Consider the following 19,983-nt stretch of genomic DNA (forward strand, 5'->3'; position numbering starts at 1 on the left):
GTTCCCAATAAAACCTTCGAAAAGCCGGACATTTTATTATTTCTGTGTTTTTTCGGGTGTTTTTCGGGTTAAACGGGGTCGGGACGGGAGCGGGGGGGTGCAGTCCTCCCGCCGCCACCTTCCCGCCGTGCCCCGCGCGCCATGGCCGCGCCGGAAGTGGCGGGCGGTCGCCATGGCAACCCCGGCCCGCCGCGGCCATGGCGGAGCCGCAGGACGCCACGGTGAGGGGAGAGAGAGGCGGCCGGGCCGAGGGACCCGAGAGGGACTGGAGGGGCGAGCGGCGGGAGGGGAGGTGACGGGAAGGGACGGGCGGCGGGAAGTTAGTTTGAAGAGCGAGCTTTTAATCTGCACACTTGGTATGGAAAGCGTGAGGGAAGATCAGCGTTTGCTGGAGTAATCAGCGTTAATTATCGATTATTACGTGCTGGAACAGGGTAATGGAGATGGGGAAGGGGCTGCAGCACCAGGGGTGGCTCAGGAAGTTGGGGGTGTGTAGCCTGGTGAAGAGGAGGCTCAGGCAAACCTCAGAGCCCCTGCCAGGGCCTGAAGGGGCTCCAGGAGAGCTGGAGAGGGACTGGGGACAAGGGATGGAGGGACAGGACACAGGGAATGGCTTCCACTGCCAGAGGGCAGGGATGGATGGGATATTGGGAAGGAATTCCTCCCTGTGAGGGTGGGCAGGCCCTGGCACAGGGTGCTCAGAGCAGCTGTGGCTGCCCCTGGATCCCTGGAAGTGTCCAAGGTGAGGCTGGACAGGGCTTGGAGCAGCCTGGGCTAGTGGAAGGTGTCCCTGCCCATGGTACAAGGGCTGGAATGAGATGGGCTTTAGGTGAATTCAGTTGAAACCACAGAACCACAGGATGGCTTGGGACAGGACACAGGGAATGGCTTCCACTGCCAGACGGCAGGGATGGATGGGATTTTGGGGATAAATTGTTCCCTGTGAGGGCGGTGAGGCCCTGGCACAGCTGTGGCTGCCCTGGATCCCTGGCAGTGCCCAAGGCCAGGCTGGACACCGGGGCTTGGAGCAGCCTGGGACAGCAGAAGGTGTCCCCATGGCAGGGGCTGAACGGAATGATCTTTGAGGGGATCTTTGAGGTCCCTTCCAACCCAACCCGTGCCATAATTCCTTAGTTTTTGGGGTGGAGGGTGGTTGCTGTGGAGCCCCACAGGGGTCAGTAGCAGGCCTGGGTCGTTCAGTGTACTTAGAAATGATCTGGGCAAAAGGATGAGTAGAAAGTTACTCAGGTGAGGAGGAAATAGGAGAAACTCCAGGAAAGTCTTAGCGGAGTGAAGGGACTCAGAATGATGGGTGTGCAAATTAAAAAAAAAATTGCAATATGTAAAACAATGAGGTGTTTGTGCGGGTCATTCATGCTGAGGATGGAGTGCTCAGAGTTGGGTAATTCCATGAACACAGCAGCTCAGTTTGTCACAATAGGAATAAGAAAAGTCAATAAAATTTTAGAAACTGTTAAGGAATGAAAAAGTAAGCAGAAAAAAAAAAAAAAAGAGCCTTTCTTGGGTTATTTTTCATGTCTCAGCCTCTCTGATCTGCCCCATCTCCAGTAAAAAAAGATGCAATTGGAAAATGTTCCCAAAACATAGCAAGGAACAAATATTGACTGAATCTCTGGCTTTGAAAATTATTTATTAAGGAGAGGGGAGGTGACACAAGTGTATCGAATCCTGCGTTGTGTCTTCCCATAAAGCAGAGTGAAAAATAAAAATATTTTCCTGTGTAAACCCATGTCTCTTCTGTGAAGGTTTGATGGTTGATGCAAAGTAAGAAAATCCTATAAAATGAATGTATTTTCCATGGACTGGGGGCTCTGGGCAGTGTTTGCTGGGGGAGGTTCCCTGCCCTCCATGTGTTGGGACATCCCTGTGCTCGCATCCTGCAGACTCAGATGGTTCCCCAGGAACAGCTTTGCCCTAATTAACTTCATAAATGTTTTATGATAAATGCTTTTGACTTATTTTCTGTGTGATCTCTAATTAGGTCCTTAAATGTATTGGTTTTTTGCGAGGTAAAGATCACTGCCCAGGATGCAGGTGATCAGAAGCGACCCCACGAACAGGGATGTGTTGCACAACGAGGGTGTTTATTTAATCGAGCTGTGGAACAGAAATCTCTGCCTTGCTTGGCAGGGCAGAGTTTGTCCAGCAGCAATGCTGCTATTTTTGTGCCCTCCTTTGGGATTTGCCAGTTGTCCTTTCTGATTATTTTCTGGAACAGAGCTTCAGGAAACCTTGCCTGGTATATTTACTACTCCTGCTTTCTGTCTTTTCAGGTTTCTTCATCGCCAGCGGCTACAGAACCAACAAAACCCCGTCCTAAAAAAGGTTTGTTTGAAGATCTGATTGTGTTTCTTGGGCAGGTTGGTTTTAAGGTTTTTTCTATAGTGTTTGCAGCTGTCTAGGAGGAAATAAATGTCCTCTGGGAAAAGAGGAGACTGTCTAGACTGTAATTTGCTGAGTACCAGTATTTTTCCAGGGTCTCTGTGAGCTCAGTGCTGTTCCTGGCTGACTTACTATAGCCACAGCCTGTATCATGTTTGCTTATAATCTGTGAGACTGTTTATTTTATTGTGTGCTTACTTATGGGGCTGTTAATGAGTTTGATACTCATTTATCCTCCCAAATAATAACGGGTTTGTTTTGGGTTCTTCAGAATGATGTCTCGCTCTGGAAATAATCTTGGGAAACAAACATTGGGTCTTGTGGGGTTTTTTTACATTACGTGTTCCAATTTTTGAAGTAAAAGTGATATAAAATCAGGCAGGTTGTGAGTTTAGTTATCTTTGCTTTGCTTTTGTTTGTTGTTTCCTTTTAATAATGAAAATGTGTTAATTCACTCTGTGCAAATTGTTGGTTTGAAGTCTTGGCTGAATCTGAACTGGAACTGGTACAATTTCTGTTGTTGGTTCAAAATGTTTGACCAAATCCTGCTGTTTTTTGAGGGATCTGGTAAATCCTTCAGCCTCTCCTTTTCTGCTTTCCCGCATTCTTGAGGCATTCTTGTCCTGACACACACAATGAGTGTTCCCTTCTCTGTGGCACTGCTCCCCTTCCAGCACAGAGGTGGTCACTGCAGAGCTTTTGTGCCTACCTGAGCTGAGCTTTTGGGGTGGGTTTTGATAGATTCTCCTTTCTCCAGCGCTCAGAGGACCCCATCAATTCAGATTCCAATTAAGAGTATTTACTCCCAGTGCCAGAAGCAATCCTCCTTTTCCCTTGCCTTTGCATTCAGGGAACCTCAGCTGGTGAGCACAGTCCTTTGGCCATTTTCTGCCCTGATGTGCCTGTCAGAGTATTCCTTGGGATGGAGCCTGCCTTGGGATAATTCTGGCAGTAAAAAGGAGTTTGATTGGCAGCTGGGCATGCAATGACATTCTGCCTAACTGGGTTCTTTGTCATGCATGTAGGCCTTGGGAAGCTGGAAAAGCCTCTTTGCTTTTAGGGAGCTCAGGCCAACCTCTCATAGTCCCAATTCCTGGTAGGGGAATTCCAGCCCTTGAACAGTCTGTGGCTGTCCTGGAGATGGGGCTTGGCTCAGCACAAGCCCAGGCCCCTTTGGTAGCTTGCCCAGAGCTGAGGAGAAGATTGCTACTGCTTCAGGCCTGCGCGAAAGTAAAAATAACTCCCAAATTTACTTTATCTTGACCCTCAACTCTTTCAGAGCAAGGATTGCTCTAAAATTACTCTAAATTGGTTACTTTGAGGCAATTAGTCTGACTTCCATGGAGGCACTGATGGGCTCCCTGGTGAGCTGTTTCATCTCTGTCCTTTCCTATAAAGGTTATGACTCCTATCTCATCCTCCATAACCCCCACCCTGCTCTGCCTCCTTGTGCAAGTCCCATTTATTTGTGGCTCTGGATCTTCCTTTTTTACTGACACAACCCTTGACTCCAAATAAACTATGATGATTTTTAAAAAAATCCTTTAGCCCGTGACTTTTGTAATTCTCTTTTCTGTCCTTTAAGGCAAATTGAGGCATCTCCAGGCCTGGCACACCTCGGGTTGTTCTGACTAAAATGCTTTCAAAGCCTTTGGGCTTTGCCATTTAATATTTGACTTTAGTGTAGTGGGGAAAGCTGATTTGAGCTGCCTGATCGTTAATCTCTGGGAAATGAGGGCAGCAAAAAGATTTGTACTTGGAGTGATGTAACAGTGTCCTCTGTGTGTGGGTGGGGGACTAGGGGCATGAAAAAGAGGAGGAGGGAGAACGAAAGGATGTTGGATATTTTTTGTGGAATTTGGCAGGAAAGAGCAGCATCTATTTCCCATGATAGCTGCGTTTTTTTAATAGAATATTTGTAGAACATCTTAATTAAATATCTCATTCCATTTTCGTTTGGCTGAGGAGAATTACGATGAACTTTAGGAGCCAGGCTGCATCAGTGCTGTTTGAACAGAAGAGTGCTGCTAAACTTATTTTAAACGGGCATTTTAAACATTGAATGGCCACTTTCTGTTACAGCAAATTGCCTTTTTATATTTGCATTGTGCTTTCAAGCAGGATAAAGCTTCAGTGTCAGTGTTTTCTCTGGCAAGAGAGATCCTGAACTCAACATTAGCACAAACAGGTCTGTGAAATGCAGAGCCCATATGAACAGTTTGATGTGGGTAAAATTCGTGCCCAAATAGAGCAATAATGGATGATGTGGTTGCACACAGGTGTAGCAGAGTGGGATCAAGTAATTGCTGAGCACCTATGTTAACCATCACAGTGCTGCATTCAGCCTATTCAGCTTGTCTGAGTTTGTACTGGGCAGGAGTGAGGTATGAAATGTGTGTTTCTGAGAATGGAGTCTCAAATTTGCCAGAAATCATTGGAATGACAAAATACACACGTGAGGTTTGTAGCTTTAACCAGAAGGCCACGTTTTCAGTGATGCAAGTCTGATACATTGAACCTGAATTGAGTAGCTTTCCCTCACTGTTCCTTGCTTTCCACTGGATATATTGAACCTGAATTGAGTAGCTTCCCCTCACTGTTCTTGCTTTCCTCCCATGATCCTGCCCATAATCCAAGAAAATGTGGAACTTAAAACCAATGTTTAGCAACTGGATTGTCTGGCTCTTAGAAGGATAACGTCGAGTTTGGAGGTGGAATTTGCTCGTGAAGTAGCTGATCCATCATGTGGATGTTGGGCTGCCAAAGCCTGAAAGTTGGGATTTGGGAGAGTCTGGCTTGTAGGCAGGCCAGCCCTGAGGGAAGAGGATGAATGTTCAGAAGGTTCTGGAGCAGATGGTGTTGGTGGAATCGGGTTTGATTCCCGATGCAACGATCTGAATTAACGGCATGGGTGGAGGCGACTCCCTCCAAGTATCTTGTGGCCAGGCTTGGTGACAATCATCCCTCAGCAGCTGACATAGGAATAGCATTCATTATTTTGTCCTTTATCCCCTGCTGGGAGAGCTGCTCCCAAAATAAATTCCCTTTGTTGCTCCATCAAAATCCATAACTCTCCCTCTGCTGATCCCCAAGCAACTGAGGGTGGAATAAAGGGAGCTCTGTTCCTTGAAGTGATAAGGAGTTAATGTCACTCTGCTGAGGTGGAGTTTTAATCTCCCTCCTGCATTCTAAATTAATCAGATATTTTCCTAAATGCTTTGCTGGTTTGGAATTGAGATAGGCTGTCTCCCATCTTCTCACTTTCTTTTTCCCACGCAGGCAAATCAAATAATTTTATAGGATCTGATAGTACTGGAGTGGAGAAGTGCTTTTACCAGCTTGTACTGCTGATTTTTATAGAACATAACTCAAATTTATTTCCCTTTATTGTGGAAAAAATGTTTAGAAAGTAAGTTCTGAGCTCGTGTTTGTCTAATTACAGTTCAGAGGTTAATGGGACAATTTAAAAAGCATTTGGATTTCTACATGAATATGAGACCTCAGACTTTCTGAGATGCACTGATGGTATTTTAATGACAAGGTAGAATCCTAAATATGTACATAGTATAATAAACTCACTGAAGCAAAATTGATTTTGCTTGAATCACTGGGAAGAACTTGTCCTAAAAATCCATTAATCTGTCAAGAATGAGAATTCTGAACTGTCATCAACCACCTCTACACTTACCACAGGAAGGGTCAGGTAGATAATTTTCAAAATGAAAACCCTGTAAAACTATTAGCAGACTTCAAATGTTCTCCCAGGCCTGGGCATTGGGGTGTTTTTTGGATGCTTTGTAGGTATGTTTTTTTCTAGGGTTTGAAGGAAGGATTTAACTGTGACCTTTGGCAAAGTGCTCTGGCTTTTGTTGCTTTCCATTTATCAACCACAAGCTTGACCTAATATCCAGTGACAAGTTTTGGATGCTGCAGGCTTTTGGTTAACAAAACATTTGGAGAAATGAAATGAAAGGTATCATATAAATGGATATATTGCAATGCACTGCTTGGCCTGTTGGGTGGTGGCTCTGGTTAGGAGGTGCCAGTGGCAATAAACAATCTCAAAATGTGGCACTCAATAATGCTAATAAATAATAATAACTAATGCTCAGATTATGCGGAAATAGATAAGTGGCTTTTGATGAGCTGTTCTGTCTCTGGGTGGCTCCTGCTTGCCCAGATGAACCAGTGGGGATCCCTCCTCCTCCTGCAGGTGTTTTAAGGGATTCTGCGAGGATTTAATCTGAAGAGCAGGAGCTCTCTACCCCGTGGAGTGGATTCCATGCACTTGCAGTGCTGATCATTTCTGAATTTCTGATACAGTTTCTTAAATCAATATAAATCCATTCTTTGAGCTGTCTTCAAAGCTGCCTTTGAACTTGGAAGAGTGAAGCTGCCTGAGAAATCCAGATAAAAACAACCCCCTTGAGTCAAATTAATTAAAACTTCTAAGTGTGTCAGAAAGAAAAGGCCTTAGTGGGAATGTCATGGTCGGAGGGAGCCAATCCAGCCCTTATCTGTCCATACCCATTTGCTTCCATTTGGCCACATGCAAGCCAAGATCTTTTAGTCCATCTGAACCCCCAACCTTGTGGGAAGAAATTGGTTCCTAAATAAGCTAGATTAGTTGGTAATTACATCATTGTTTTATGTAAGAGACTTGGGTATTTCCATCTCGCCGATAAGTGGGGAGCAGTGAGTGCTGTGTGTGATGCTCAGGATCTGATGCAGCTTCTAGTTTTGAGTAGTGAGATTAAAAAATGGATTATCATTTCTGGGTAATTAAATTCTATAATATCCTTCACTTCATCCTCTTCTCCCCAGAATAACAGCCCAGTAATCCCTGCACTGCAAAGAACTGGTAATACTTAAATTGGAATGTGCTAGCACAGCTCTGCCCTCTTGTGTGTGTACATTAATATCTGTGCTGACCGGAGCAGGGAATCCTTTGCAGGCAGCACAACAGGGAACATTTTAGTGTCAGTTTTCAAAACAGGTAAATTCATTTTTTTGAAGCTTCTTTGAAAGTCCTTTGTGCCAGGCAAGTTTCTTTTGATTTTAAAGCCTTCAGCTGCAGTTTGTTGGCATGCTGCCAGATAAAATGGCAACTCCCTGTGGGAATTTAAAAATAATTCTGTAAAAATATTAAGTGACAAATTTAGGAAGGGTGGGATTCATCTCTCTGCATTGAGACATCTCTGATGCTGAGCAAGTCTCAGCAGATCACCCATGCTCCATGTTTAGTCAGTGGAAAGGGCATCTGTGCCATTCCCTGACCTCTCCCAGCCACCTGTGCTGGGATCAATCCCTTCCTAAGGATGCCTGTTCCTCTCCTTTCCCTTGGAGACAGCCCAGGGCAAGTCACTCATATCTTCATTTTCAGACTCTTGAAGGAGATGCAGCTCACTCAAGAGTCAGAATTCCCAATGTCTGTGCAGCTGGAATTTGACATAATCACCTGTTACATTTATCCCAGCTCTCCAACAGCATCTGTGGCACAGGAATGACAGGACATGTTGAGCAAGGAGCAGCTCACTGAGCTTTTTGAATAAAAAATATTTCCATTCACTCCTTGCAGGGCCTTGCCCCTTCACTGGCCAACACTTCCAGCTGCATTACACATGCTGCAAGTCCTGGGATTTTGTCACTGGTTTATTCATAATTCTCAATGATTTCATTCCCTGCCTGACTGTGATTCATTTTTATATTTCTAATTAGAAGGAGGCAGGATGTGCTTCTGTGACTGTGTAATTAAAGACTATATCATTAACACATTTGTGCAGTAGGGAAGAGTGAAGGTGCACAGGCAAATGTTCATCCTGGGATAGGCTGGGATTTCCCACCTGGAAAGCTTCATCCTGAGGCAATGAGGAAGTACTCAAACTATAGGGTCTTGCAGTAGGGACTACTACATGTTTGCAAGACCAGCTTCTATTTTTTTTTTTGTGTATATATATATCTATGTTCTTTCTTATAATATTCCTTCAATATAACATTCTTTGGCAGTGGATGAACTGAGGTTCTAGGTGCTGTTCCTTATGGAGGGGGTAGTTTCAAAGACTGACATGGCTGGATTCTGGTCCTCTCCATGTTGGAATTTTATTTTGCTTTCTAAAGGAAAAGCTTTTCTTACAAATGCCTTATAACTCTTTTAGTTTCAATTTCCATGCAAAATTCCTCTTGCTGTAGACAGAAAAAGACTAAGCATAGGAATTAAAGCCAGAGGAGGGATTAGAACTGGAAATCCCCAAACTACTTTGCTCCTGATGCTGGAATTAATGAGAAGCTGGTTATTTTGGGAATGTCTGCAGCCACTTTGTGGGGGAAATATCTCCCATCCCAGTGTTGCTGTGGGAGGAGCCAGTGAGGAGCCAGCAGTGAGTATCTCAGACCACCTCTGCTGGTCATAAGTCATTTTATTGCCATGCCTTTGCACTGGTGTGCTCTGCTTCCCAAAGCTGGGAGCAGACACCCAGAGAGAGCTCAGACTCCACTTTGCCTACCAGAGCACAAGGCATCCAGCAGGACATGGTTTAAACAGAGAAGAGTTGGGATGTCATGCCAGGGATCCTTGAGTATCTCCAGTTGTGGTGTCTGCATCCTCAGGGACTTAAGGACTAACAAGTAAAGTAGCCTGTTTTTTGGGTTTTCCCCCTATTTTTTTTTTGTTTTCCTCTCTTCTGAGCACATCTCTGCTCAGCAGTCAGTGCTGATGGTCAAAATTGGCTTGTGCAGAGCAAACAGACTTTCAATTCTCATTTTTCAGAAAGAGCATACTTTTTCAAATTTGGCATTTGTTAATAAATTTCTTTCCAGTGTTATTTGTTTGAATCAAATTTTAGACTTGAATTGAGCATTATCAGGCCTGAGTTAAACTTTTTATGGAGTAATCTTGTGTTAAAGATGTGTGTAAATCTCATCCCCTCCAGATGGACTCAGACTCTCCAGTGGTATCTCACCAGCTTCTTACTGCTAACAGAGATTTCCCTGTGACCAAACTGGTTCTGCCCCTGGGAGCCTCACTGGCACTGGGAGGTCCAGGGGGATGACAAGTGTGTGTTTATTTACAGATTATCCCGCTTCACCTTAAGATTGAATTTGAGCAGCACGTAGTAGACCACAAATAATTAAATAAATTAATTCTCTTTATATGGCAAATTAATTGAATAATCAGTGTATTTATTTCATAATTGAAACAATCTTTTTTTGGAGTAACTCAGAACTGTGAATGTCTTAAATCAGAAAAAAACCACAAATCTGAGGAAGCAACTCAATGAGGTTTATGCAGTGCATAGTATCAAGAGAAAATGCCTCTTTTCCCCCATGCCCTAGCATATAAATCAGATTTAAGATACAATTTTGAGGAATTTCATCTATCCCTGGCTAATTTTCCTGCAGGGGGAGGTGGAGAGTCGGAAATGTTGCTTTTTTTGTTGTTGTTTAAACCGCTGTTTTCCAGCCTCCTTCCAGCTTTCCCTGCACCTCGTGGAGCTATGAAACCGTGGGAGGCAGCTCTGGGGATGAGTTACGGCTCCTCGCCAGCACTGGGCTGTGTGTGATGAGTTTTATTAACCCCAGCTGACTGTAAATAACGAGCAACCACACGGCTTTAGTGCTTGATTTAAAGGTGTTCCAGCAACAATTTGCAAACGGGAAAAGACAGGGAAAAGGGATTAAACAGAGGACGGCTGCAGTGTAAAGCTGGTCCTTTTTTTGTTGTTGTTTATATCCATTTTAGAGGGATTTGTGCATACAAACACCTCTCTTCTCACATATATTCCCTCACACATGGTGAGTGAAATACAGCTCGTAGAGCCTCTTCTGAGTGCTGGGTTTTGGGGTTATTTTTCATTATTACTGGGTTTTGAATACATTAGCGGCTCCATTTTCAAACTCCAAGGATGGATCTGGGCGTAGGAAGAGCAATGTTCCTGTGCTAGTTTTCTTTCAAAGCTCTAATGTATTTATACTGCCACAGTCTCAGTAAAAGAGTCTGAGGAAGAGGATTTCTTGTCAAATTTGGCTCTGCATGAAATTTGTAGGATGCTCTTCTCACACCAAGGCAGTCTGTTAGTTTTAAATCTTGATAAGAAGATTGATACTAGAGCTTACAAATGCTTTCTCTCCATTATCATACCTTGTTCCAGAAAATCCAATTCCCTGCAGGGCTGTGTTGTTCTGTAGAAGCTGTTTGAGTGTGTCCCCTATTATTTTAATGTTATTTTTGCCCAGAAGATGCTCATTCCCTCCCTGACACTGGATTTACAAACGGTAGCGGAGTTCCTGGTGTTGGCAGCTTGTGAAGCTCAAGGCAAAAAGGAGACAGGCACAGATGGGCTCATCCTCCCTATCCATGTTTATTTAACATGGATAGGAGAGCACAGAGCTGTGTTTGGGCTGTAACCACAGCTATGCCTGAACCTTCCCCTAAGCTCTGGGAGTGGAAATAATGGTAATCCTGGCAGTAATGTCAGCACAGTAGTGTCCACAGGAGGCTGGGGGTGCAGGATGGGGCGGGCGGCACTCCCAGAGAATTCCATGTGCTGCCTCTCAGGTGTGGATGCTCTCCTGCAGAGACAAGTGGATTGTCTTTATACCACTGGGAGTTTGCCATTAAGGCAACGACCAGAATGACTTGGAACTGGGAATTGAGTCTCCAAACCCATCCAGTCCTGCTGCTGTGTGTCCCAGCGAGCCTTGCCTGATGATGGGAGCTGATAACCTGCATCTCTCTTTACCACAGCCCTGCTTCCTGCTTTGACTTCTTCAGAGCAAGGTGCTGTGGTTTTAAACTGCCAGAGGGCAGGGTTAGATGGGATATTGGGAAGGAATTCCTCCCTGTGAGGGTGGGGAGGCCCTGGCAGAGGTTGCCCAGAGCAGCTGAGGCTGCCCCTGGGTCCCTGGAAGTGTCCAAGGCCAGGTTGGAGGGGGCTTGGAGCACCCTGGGATAGCATAAGGTGTCCCTGCCCATGGCAGGGGAGTGGGACTTGATTATCTTTAAGGTCCTTCCAACCCAAACCATCCTGTGATTCTAAGATTCACTTTATGAAATTCTTTAGTGCTTCTGCTGCCTCAATACCAAAATGTCGCAATGGAGAATTGAGGCACTGCCTGGGTGTTTGTTAGTTTTGAAATTATCTCTGGTCTTGGATGATGCTGTTTTGCAACATGGAATTTTGAATTAGAATTTGGAAAGGGGCAGCTGAATTTTTTGGAAAATCTTTCCCACATACCACAATGGTACCTACCACAATGGATCCAGACTGTGGCTCATGAAGCTACTGCAGAATAAAAAAATTAAAAATACTTCTATTTAACTGCCTTTGCAAAGCTTTTCTGTCCTCTCTTTGTGCTATATGTTATGTATGCTTTAGGTTATTGGGGATTTTGGGCAATAACAATTTCTTCTTTGTGTCTTCTTGAGTCTTTGGCCCCTTTGCTGCTCTTGCTCAGGTTGCTGCAGGATGGGTTCAGTTGGAAGGGGTGAACTGGGGCTTGGACCCTTTCCAATAGTCTGGATTGGAAGGAGGGCTGGGCTCTCAACTGGTTTTTTCCCTCTGAGATGACTAAAACTTTTTCTTGAGCCACTTCTTATTGCTGGTGCTTTAGTAATAATTTTCCCCACGAAATCTCATAAGAGCTTCTGGGGCCTTTTTTCCCCCTCTTATTTTTACAGCAATTTAAAGCCCTTTTATTAAATCTAAACCCCACTGTTTGATAGTTCATCCCTAAGCTATAATTACCCAGTATGAAGATGCAAGCACAAAATAATTTCCTAGGGAGGTTTACACAAAAGGGAATAACTCATTGTTATTTTTTCCAGTCCTTTGAGAAAATCTATAAGAGGAGGAATAAAGGGAAGAGTGATGATAGAGCAGCACAGATACAAACCTGATGATCTTATTCTGATTCTGTCAGGGTTTCTGCTCCAGTGGCTTCCTTAAAGGAGCATTGTCAGAAAGAAAAATCACATTGCTGGAAGTAGCTTGTGCAATCAATCACTGGCCAGCGAGGGGATCAGATGGATTCCCTTTTGAATTCAATCAAAACATACTTCAAAGGCATTTAATCATATATTTGGTGGGTGACTCCCTGGCACAGGACTTTTGTAGTCCCACAAAAGAGAGGCTGAAAGACAATTATGCAAGTTACAAACTCTTTTTGATGTAGATACCGAGTTCTTTTGATGATTGTGTTTTCCTGGGCTGGCCTTTGGGCAGATTGATTTACAGCAAATAATGGCTTTTTGTTTCTTCACTGCTAGAAGGATCTAAACCACACTTTTCCAACCTGTGCCTGTGCAGTGCCTGGGATTATTGCTAGAGGTGACAAAGAAAAGTGTGTCTTCATACAGCAGTGACAGAGGAGAAAATCCTGAAGGTCCATATATTGAAGAAGGTGTTTTATTCCCTTTCTCTGAAGCTAGAGACCCAAATAACCAGGCATTTGTATTTCCATTTTCTTCAGGAGAATGCGGTGACCCGTTGCACTGCAACAGCCCTTATCAGCAGGCTGGGGGAACAAACCTGAGGGAGATAAATACACCAGGAGCAGGTATCCACTGCTTTGTGAGAAAGCAGAAATGCAGATTAAGTGGTTGTGGCTCTGGAGAGGTGTTTAAATAATTTCCATTAATTCTTTCTGAATCTGAATAGAGCATAGAGCCTGGCAATAATCCTTTACTTCCCACAGCCATTTTTGAGGGATCAGATATGTTCCTGTGTCAAATTTAATCATGGATTTAGACATAGATTTTGAAAAACATCAGAATGGTTTGCCTGCTTTCAATTGCTTGTCTTAGGGAGAAAGAAGAAAAAAAGGGATTCAAGTCTCCTCAGTCAGCCTTGTTGCTCTTTCCAAATGACTTTTAGGAGCATAAAATCTCCCTGTGTTTTCCCAGTCACACAGAGTTATCCTCAGCTGGGTGGATCCCTGGGGGAAGCAGAGCTCGTTTATCTGCAGATGTGAACAGTGCTCACCCCTGGGGCTCACGGTGCCTTTTAATTTCTCCATTTTCTCTCCATCCCAGCACTTTGAGGCAACTTCTTGGGTTTTCCCCTTTCCCTTTGCAGCCTGAGGTTCTGCTCAGCCCTTGGTCTCATGTTGAGCATTTTTTCCTTCCCATCCGTGTTCCCAGCAGGCGTTTCCACAGTGTGGGAGTGGAGTATAGCATCCTTCTTGTCTCATAAGTGTGAAAAAGCTCTTTCCTTCAGAAATTAAACAAGCAATCCTCCATCCCCTCTCTGGTGTACTGGCATCTTATCTTAGCCCACAACACTGGTGTGTATTTTAACCTTTAATGGTACTTTTTACCTTCCCAGGAAGGCACTGGTGTGTATTTTAACCTTTAATGGTACTTTTTACCTTCCCAGGAAGGCATGAACAGATGGTTGGAGATCTGGTGGGGTGTGTCTGGAGTTCTTTTGACTATTCCCTATTTCAGACAGCTGCAGGATTTTCTAATTTGAGGTTGTATTAACAGGCACAAAATGGTGAAGGATACTTCAGTTCTGTTAGTGGAATGTTGATGAGTACATAGAGTTTGTTTGTCCTTAGATCCATACTTAGAAAAGAAGGTGGGAAGTGCCCAGGTGTGTCAGGTTTGGTGTTTTATATCAGATAGTGGCACCAGGAGATGCCAGGCAGAAAGGGCACACAAGTCCAGCTGCTTTTACAGAATCCTAGACTGGTTTTGGTTGGAAAGGACCTTAAATCCATCTGATCCCACCCCCTGCCATGGGGTGGAATCACCTTCCACCAGACCAGAGTGCTCCAAGCCCTGTCCAGCCTACCTTGGACACTTCCAGGGATGGGGCAGAGCATTTCCAGCGTCTCCAGGTGCATTGTTTCTGTCACGCCCTGGCACTGGTAATAACCTGCACAGGGAAGTAATTACAGAGTGTCAGTGAATTAGGTCACCCCTGAATGGGCTTCAAATGTGAAATAGTGGAGTTTCAATCAATATGTGGCTATTTAGGCAGCCTCTTGACTCTTCCCTTCATCCTTTCACTCTAAGAAGGACAAATGGGAAACATAAAGCTGTCAGAAATCAGTTAATCTGATCTGGGAACACGCTTATTAAAATGCCTTACTTACAAAGATCCAGATACTCCACAGCAGAGCAGAATTCAGAACGTTTGGATCCCTGATCTGTGCATTTCTGTAAGCTTAGCCTGTTTGCATTACTCTTTCGTTTGGATTACTCTTTTGTGGTTTTGGATTACTTTTTTGTTTGGACTGCGAGCTTTCTATTTGTTTTAGGGTAGTTGAACCTTCTTTAGAAGCTATTTGACCTTAAATTGCTGGTGTGCGCATTTCATTCTCAGCTCTAATATAAACCTAGGTGGATATTCTGGAATTTAAGAAAGAAGAACCAAGAAAATGAGAATGGCTTTGTGAAATGTATTCCAAATTCAGCAGCTGAAGGATGTTGGATTTAGGGGCTCTAAATGAAACTGGACTTGATGTGGGTTATGGGGAAGAGCCTGGTGTGCTCCAGAGGCGATTAAAGCTCAGCCATTCCAAAAGATAATTACACTTGGCACCTGCCTCCCGATATCCAGCCCTTCCCCCTGCAGGGTTTCTTCTTCCTCACCTCTGATGGCAGGGGGGCCCCGGGCTCCCCAGTCTCCCCTTCTGCTCCGTGCTGCTGGAGCCGGGCCAGCGTGTCCGGGGCTGGCTCGGCTCCGTGCCGTGCTCCAAAGGGCTGGAGAAGGTGTCCCTGTGCTGTGTCCCCCAGCCCTCGCCTGCCTGTGCCTCTGCACTCGTGTCACAATATTGACTTGCAAACACGAGCTTTTGGGCCAGTTGCTATGGTTACCCCTCGGAATGGAGACTCCAGTCCCAGGCAATACATTCCCAGCCTTAATGAAATGCACAGCAGTGTGTTCTACTTGTAAACCCGACGTGGATATCGCTAAGCAACATCCATCCGTGATTTGCCATAATTACTGCTGCGAGCTCCACACCATTGAAATGCTGGAGCACAAGGCTTCCTCCTCCACTGCATCAAATGTTTTTCTGCAGTAGCTTCAGTCTCTCAGACCTGTGATGTTTCATAGTCCCTTCACGGTTTCAAAGGACTAAGTTTGACCTCTTTAAATTATTCACACCTTCAGACCCCATCTCTCCAATCTCCTTTTGTGTGTATCGCCTCTTTCCTGCTCATTCAGTCCCAGAAATTCATCTTAAAGACCCTAGATTCAAAATGTGAATCCAACTCATTTCCTCCAAGCTGCTGCTTGTGTATTTGAAAAGATCCAATTCCTCCAACCAGTGCTGGTGTTGAATTAAAATGTGTGTGTGGAGCTGTTTACTTCAGGATCTGCTCCAGGAGGAGCTGATGCCTCAAGTCTTTTAGAATCCCAGACTGGTTTGACTTGGAAGGGACCTTAAAACCCATCTTGTTCCAACCCTGAGCCAGGGACATGGGGGCAGGGACAGCTTCCAGTAGATCAGTAGACCACCTTCCAGTAGGTGGAAGTTTTCTGCTTAAAGCTTTTATTTAGTGTCTATCCTGAACAAGGGGTTTTATCCACCAGTTTGAGAAGTAGAATAAAACCAGACCCTGTTTAGAAATCCACACTTCAGCCTTCAAGTCAAATTAATTGCAATTGCAGTTCTTGAGTTACTTGCCTTGTGCAGGCAGTTGGAGTGGTTGGGAATATCTCTCCCAGATTCTCTGCTGCTCAGTCTGATTCCTTGTGTTCTGTGAATATTTTCATGTACAGCACCGGAGCTGCCAATCCTAGAGAGGAAAAACTGGTTGATTTATCTGCTCTACGTCCGCAGAGACTATGAGGAGTGTAAGGTAAGAACTTAGAATGTGGGAATTATTTTACTGATGTCATGAAAAAAACAGTTTTCTTGACAGTTTCCCAACCACTCTCTTTCCTGACTTCTTTTGGAATAAGGGGACCAAGAGAAAACACAAGTAAAATGACCTCAGTGTTCTCCAATCCCTGGCTACCTTCAGGATCTGAGGGTACAGCTCTCTGGAGCAATCCGTGTGCTCAGGATCTCACTGGGAGGGGCAAAAGTGGAAAGAACTGCAGACCTCTGTTGTTCCAAGTGATGGATAGGGTTTTCCAAACTGATAATAACACAGTTCCACAGTGCAGGTTTCTCAAGGGTACTACAGAGATGCTATGAAAACAATTCAGTTGAGGGGAACATTACTACCAAGTGTAAATAAAAAATATCCTGGTAACTCTTGAGCCAAATTCTTTCATTTTACACATGATCCATGGCACGCTCTAATTCATCTTGGGCTTGGTGAGCAGTTTGGAACTGGTTGTTTGGGATTATAATGGTAAGTGGACTAAGGAAATGGCAAATTGCTATTAAACAGTGTGTTTTTCTGATGAAGTGAACACAAGAAGATGATGCACCCATGGGCAGGAGGAGGGAACAAGAGTTGCCACTCTGATTCTGGCATGTGCAGCAAAGATCTGAAAAGACTTTTGGGCTTCTGAAACACCAGGTTGGTCAGGATTTGACTCTGCTGGAGCGGTCTTGGAGGTGCTTAGGAAATGGGCAAGCTGGAGGAATTCCATTTAGCTCTTAATTAACAGAGCCAGGGAGTTGTGTCATTAAAGTAATTTCCTCTTAGATCTTGGTTTGCATAGATAGAAACACAAGTTAGACTAGCCCTCAAAACAGAAAATTGTTTCCCTTTTTTGTTGTCTGACTGGAGTTTCGTGGTGCGATTCTGTGTGTTGATTGTTTTTGTGATGGGATGTGGAATCACAGAGTACAGAAAAGAAAAATATGTGCAGCTCAGGAAACCAGAGAAAATAACAAATGGATGATATAAAGGCAACATTGACATCTCCATGTCTTCATCAGTCATGGAAGCAAGGAAGTAGCAGGGGAAATTAGAGAGAAGACAGCTAATAAATACTCCTCTGCTTGGCAGGCCAGCTTTCCTTTTCCTTAGCGCTCACAAAACAGTGTTTTTACAGTAAAACTGGAAGATTCCAGGACAGTTTGGGTGTTGTTAAAATCCATCAGTTTAGTCTCAGTAAGAAACAAGTGACCTGTTGTGTTAATTAATTTTGGTCTTTCCCGCTCAGTGCTTTGAAATGCTCCCTCTCTAACAGAGTTTTAAAATCTCCCATAGTTTCCAATGAACTAAAAGACCATTAAAAACTGTTTATTTACTGACATCAGCTCCCCAAAGTGAAGGCATTAAAGTGATTTTGACCCTTTCAATGCTGCTTGAGCAAGGTGCCAGGCAGACATCCCTGAGAGTCTGCAGCTGCAGCATCCCCTGGGATGACACAGAGACTGCTTGGTCTCCTGCCAGTTGTGTCTAAATTCTGTTAGCAGCACCTTCTAATAAATAAACTTTGGGGGAGGGAATCTGGGATTAGAGATCATATTCCTCAGCTGAGGGCCTTTTGCTGTGGGACTTTTTAGGGTTTATAGAATGAATCAAATTTCTCTAAGATAGCTCTCTATTGCCCTCTCTTGCTCTGAGAATCCAGGTTTATGTAGATGGAACAATCCAGAGTATGTGAATTGAGGAGGTGTTGGTTCTTTCTGAGTGCCATGTTTTATAATCGTGCTCTTTGTAAAGAGTTTCATAGGTAAATTAGCAGGTACAGGTGAGAGAAGAGCAGCTCAGGCCTGTTCTTCCTTTTCCTTCCTCTCTTTACAAGTGAGGATTGTCAGTAAGACCTTTCCTTCTTCTCAGTTAGTATCTTCCCAAGCATAACTTTCTCAATAATAGTTTTCCTCCCATGTGCTGTATTTGAGGTTCAGTTTTCAGGTCCTTCACTTCTGTTCCTCTCAGAGACAAGGGATGCTGGTACTGACCATACACATCTGAAATGCCAGATGAGTATCACTGCTCACCCAGAAATTATTCTTACCCCCTGTGTTCTTCCACTTCTGCACAAAAGAGGAGTCTCAGAGCAGAAATTATGCTCTTGATTCCTATCCAGGATGTTCATCCTCCCAAAGGTGGGACCAGCTGTGACTATGAAATATATCCAAGCTGCAGTCACCCCACCTTAAGCTGGGAGCTGCATGAATGCAGCCAGCAAGAATTTAAATTTTCCTCAGTTTTTTTTCCCTGTTCACTCCTCATTTGTTCTTTTGGCTCTCATTCACTCAGCTGCAGTTCCTCCAGTTCAATTTATTAACTCACAAAGGGCCTGGAGTAGATACCCTTATCAGCGGAGAATGCTTTCAGAGAGGCCTCCTGGCCTTTTCCCCAGGTAGTTCCTAATTATCTTTGGGAATAGGAATGAACAGAGGAATACTAAAAGGGCCACAGTGTTCCTGGCACAGAGCTCTGTTGTGTGCACTGTGTGGTTGTCCCAGTCATGGTCCAGTGCCCTTGTTAGAGGTGGGGTTGTGGTTTTTGTGACTGGAACCAAATCTCTGGAATCAGCTTTGTTAAAATGATGTGAATTTACAATTTTGTCCTTCCAGGCTGTCATCAAAGAGCAGCTCCAGGAGTCCCAAGGGCTCTGTGAATATGCTGTCTATGTTCAAGGTATGTCTGAAAATCTTTTTGCTAAAGCAGGTCACCCCTGATTTGAGATACAGAGAACAATATAGGGGGTAAGTGAGGGAAACATAGAATTGTTATGTCAAAAACACATTTTTTCCCTCTGCTTGCTCCATTTAGTTTTGAAATTTGGGATTTTCTCATGAAATGGGCAGATTAAATGTCCTGTTTTCTCTGTATTTGTCATCAGTTCTTCTTTGGGTTACAGGCTCCTGGCCTTCAGTGTGTTGGTGTGTTTTGATTCTGTTACAGATGCATGTTTTCTGTTCGTTACCCACCCCAGGTGATCATTGGCTCATTCCTTGCTCTAAGGATGGTATTCCTCTTCCTGCCCTGCCCTCTGGCCCCTAAAAAATGTCTCCCAAAATGTGGCATTCCAATTCCAAATGCCATGGTGGGGAATGGTGGAGATTTGCTGGCAGGGACATACTGCAGCTTGGAGAGGCTGGGGAGGGGAGAAATCCAGATTGTATCTGTACAAGCAATTGCCCAAGGTTTGAAGCTTAAAGCATCTGTTCTGACCCCTGAATTTCTCCAGGCACACAGAGTCCTGCCCTCAGACAAAAATCTGTGGGTGCTGCAGGAGGGGGAAGCACCAGAGCAGAGTTGATGTGATATAGCTGTACTCTTCCTTCTTTCCCTGCTGTCAGAGGCACGTTTTTCCTGCTGAGAATGGATTCATTTGCCTGCTGTATGTTGTTTTACAGCTTTGATATTTCGCTTGGAGGGGAAAATTCAAGAATCTCTTGAACTTTTCCAGACATGTTCCATTCTGAACCCTCGAAGTGCTGACAACCTCAAGCAAGTGGCACGATCCCTGTGAGTGGTGTTTTATTTGTTGTTTCTCTTGGATGTGCCACCTAGGACCTTCCATGCTTTGTTTTTCTCTTAGGCTGCTTAATTCCAGACATGTTTCCTCCTTATCAACACTTGGCTTGGCTTCCAGAAGCGTGGGTTGTTCTTTAAACAGAATCTCTGTTATCTGCCTGGCTGCTGTTGTGTTTTCTTTTTCTTTGGGCTTCAGGCAGAAAGGTGATACTGATTTCAAGGTCCAGAGCTAC

The 19,983-nt window shown here is 44.3% G+C and overlaps 1 protein-coding gene across 14 annotated transcripts in view; it reads left to right on the forward strand.

Moving 5' to 3' along the window:
- Positions 1-124: 124 nt before the first annotated feature.
- BBS4 (Bardet-Biedl syndrome 4) overlaps positions 125-19,983 on the forward strand; it is a 150,883-nt gene continuing 131,024 nt past the window's right edge. For all 14 annotated transcript variants that reach the window (XR_011003878.1, XR_011003884.1, XR_011003885.1 and 11 more), the window contains exons 1-5: positions 125-221; positions 2,295-2,346; positions 16,134-16,213; positions 18,844-18,907; positions 19,630-19,741. Coding sequence is in view for 2 of the 14 variants with exons in the window: in XM_068204333.1 (XP_068060434.1) it covers positions 198-221; positions 2,295-2,346; positions 16,134-16,213; positions 18,844-18,907; positions 19,630-19,741 (332 nt within the window). In the remaining 12 variants the exon portion in view is untranslated. The remainder of the gene's footprint in view (positions 222-2,294; positions 2,347-16,133; positions 16,214-18,843; positions 18,908-19,629; positions 19,742-19,983) is intronic.

Source organism: Anomalospiza imberbis, chromosome 13 (genome assembly GCF_031753505.1).
Source record: "Anomalospiza imberbis isolate Cuckoo-Finch-1a 21T00152 chromosome 13, ASM3175350v1, whole genome shotgun sequence".
Taxonomy (NCBI): domain Eukaryota; kingdom Metazoa; phylum Chordata; class Aves; order Passeriformes; family Viduidae; genus Anomalospiza; species Anomalospiza imberbis.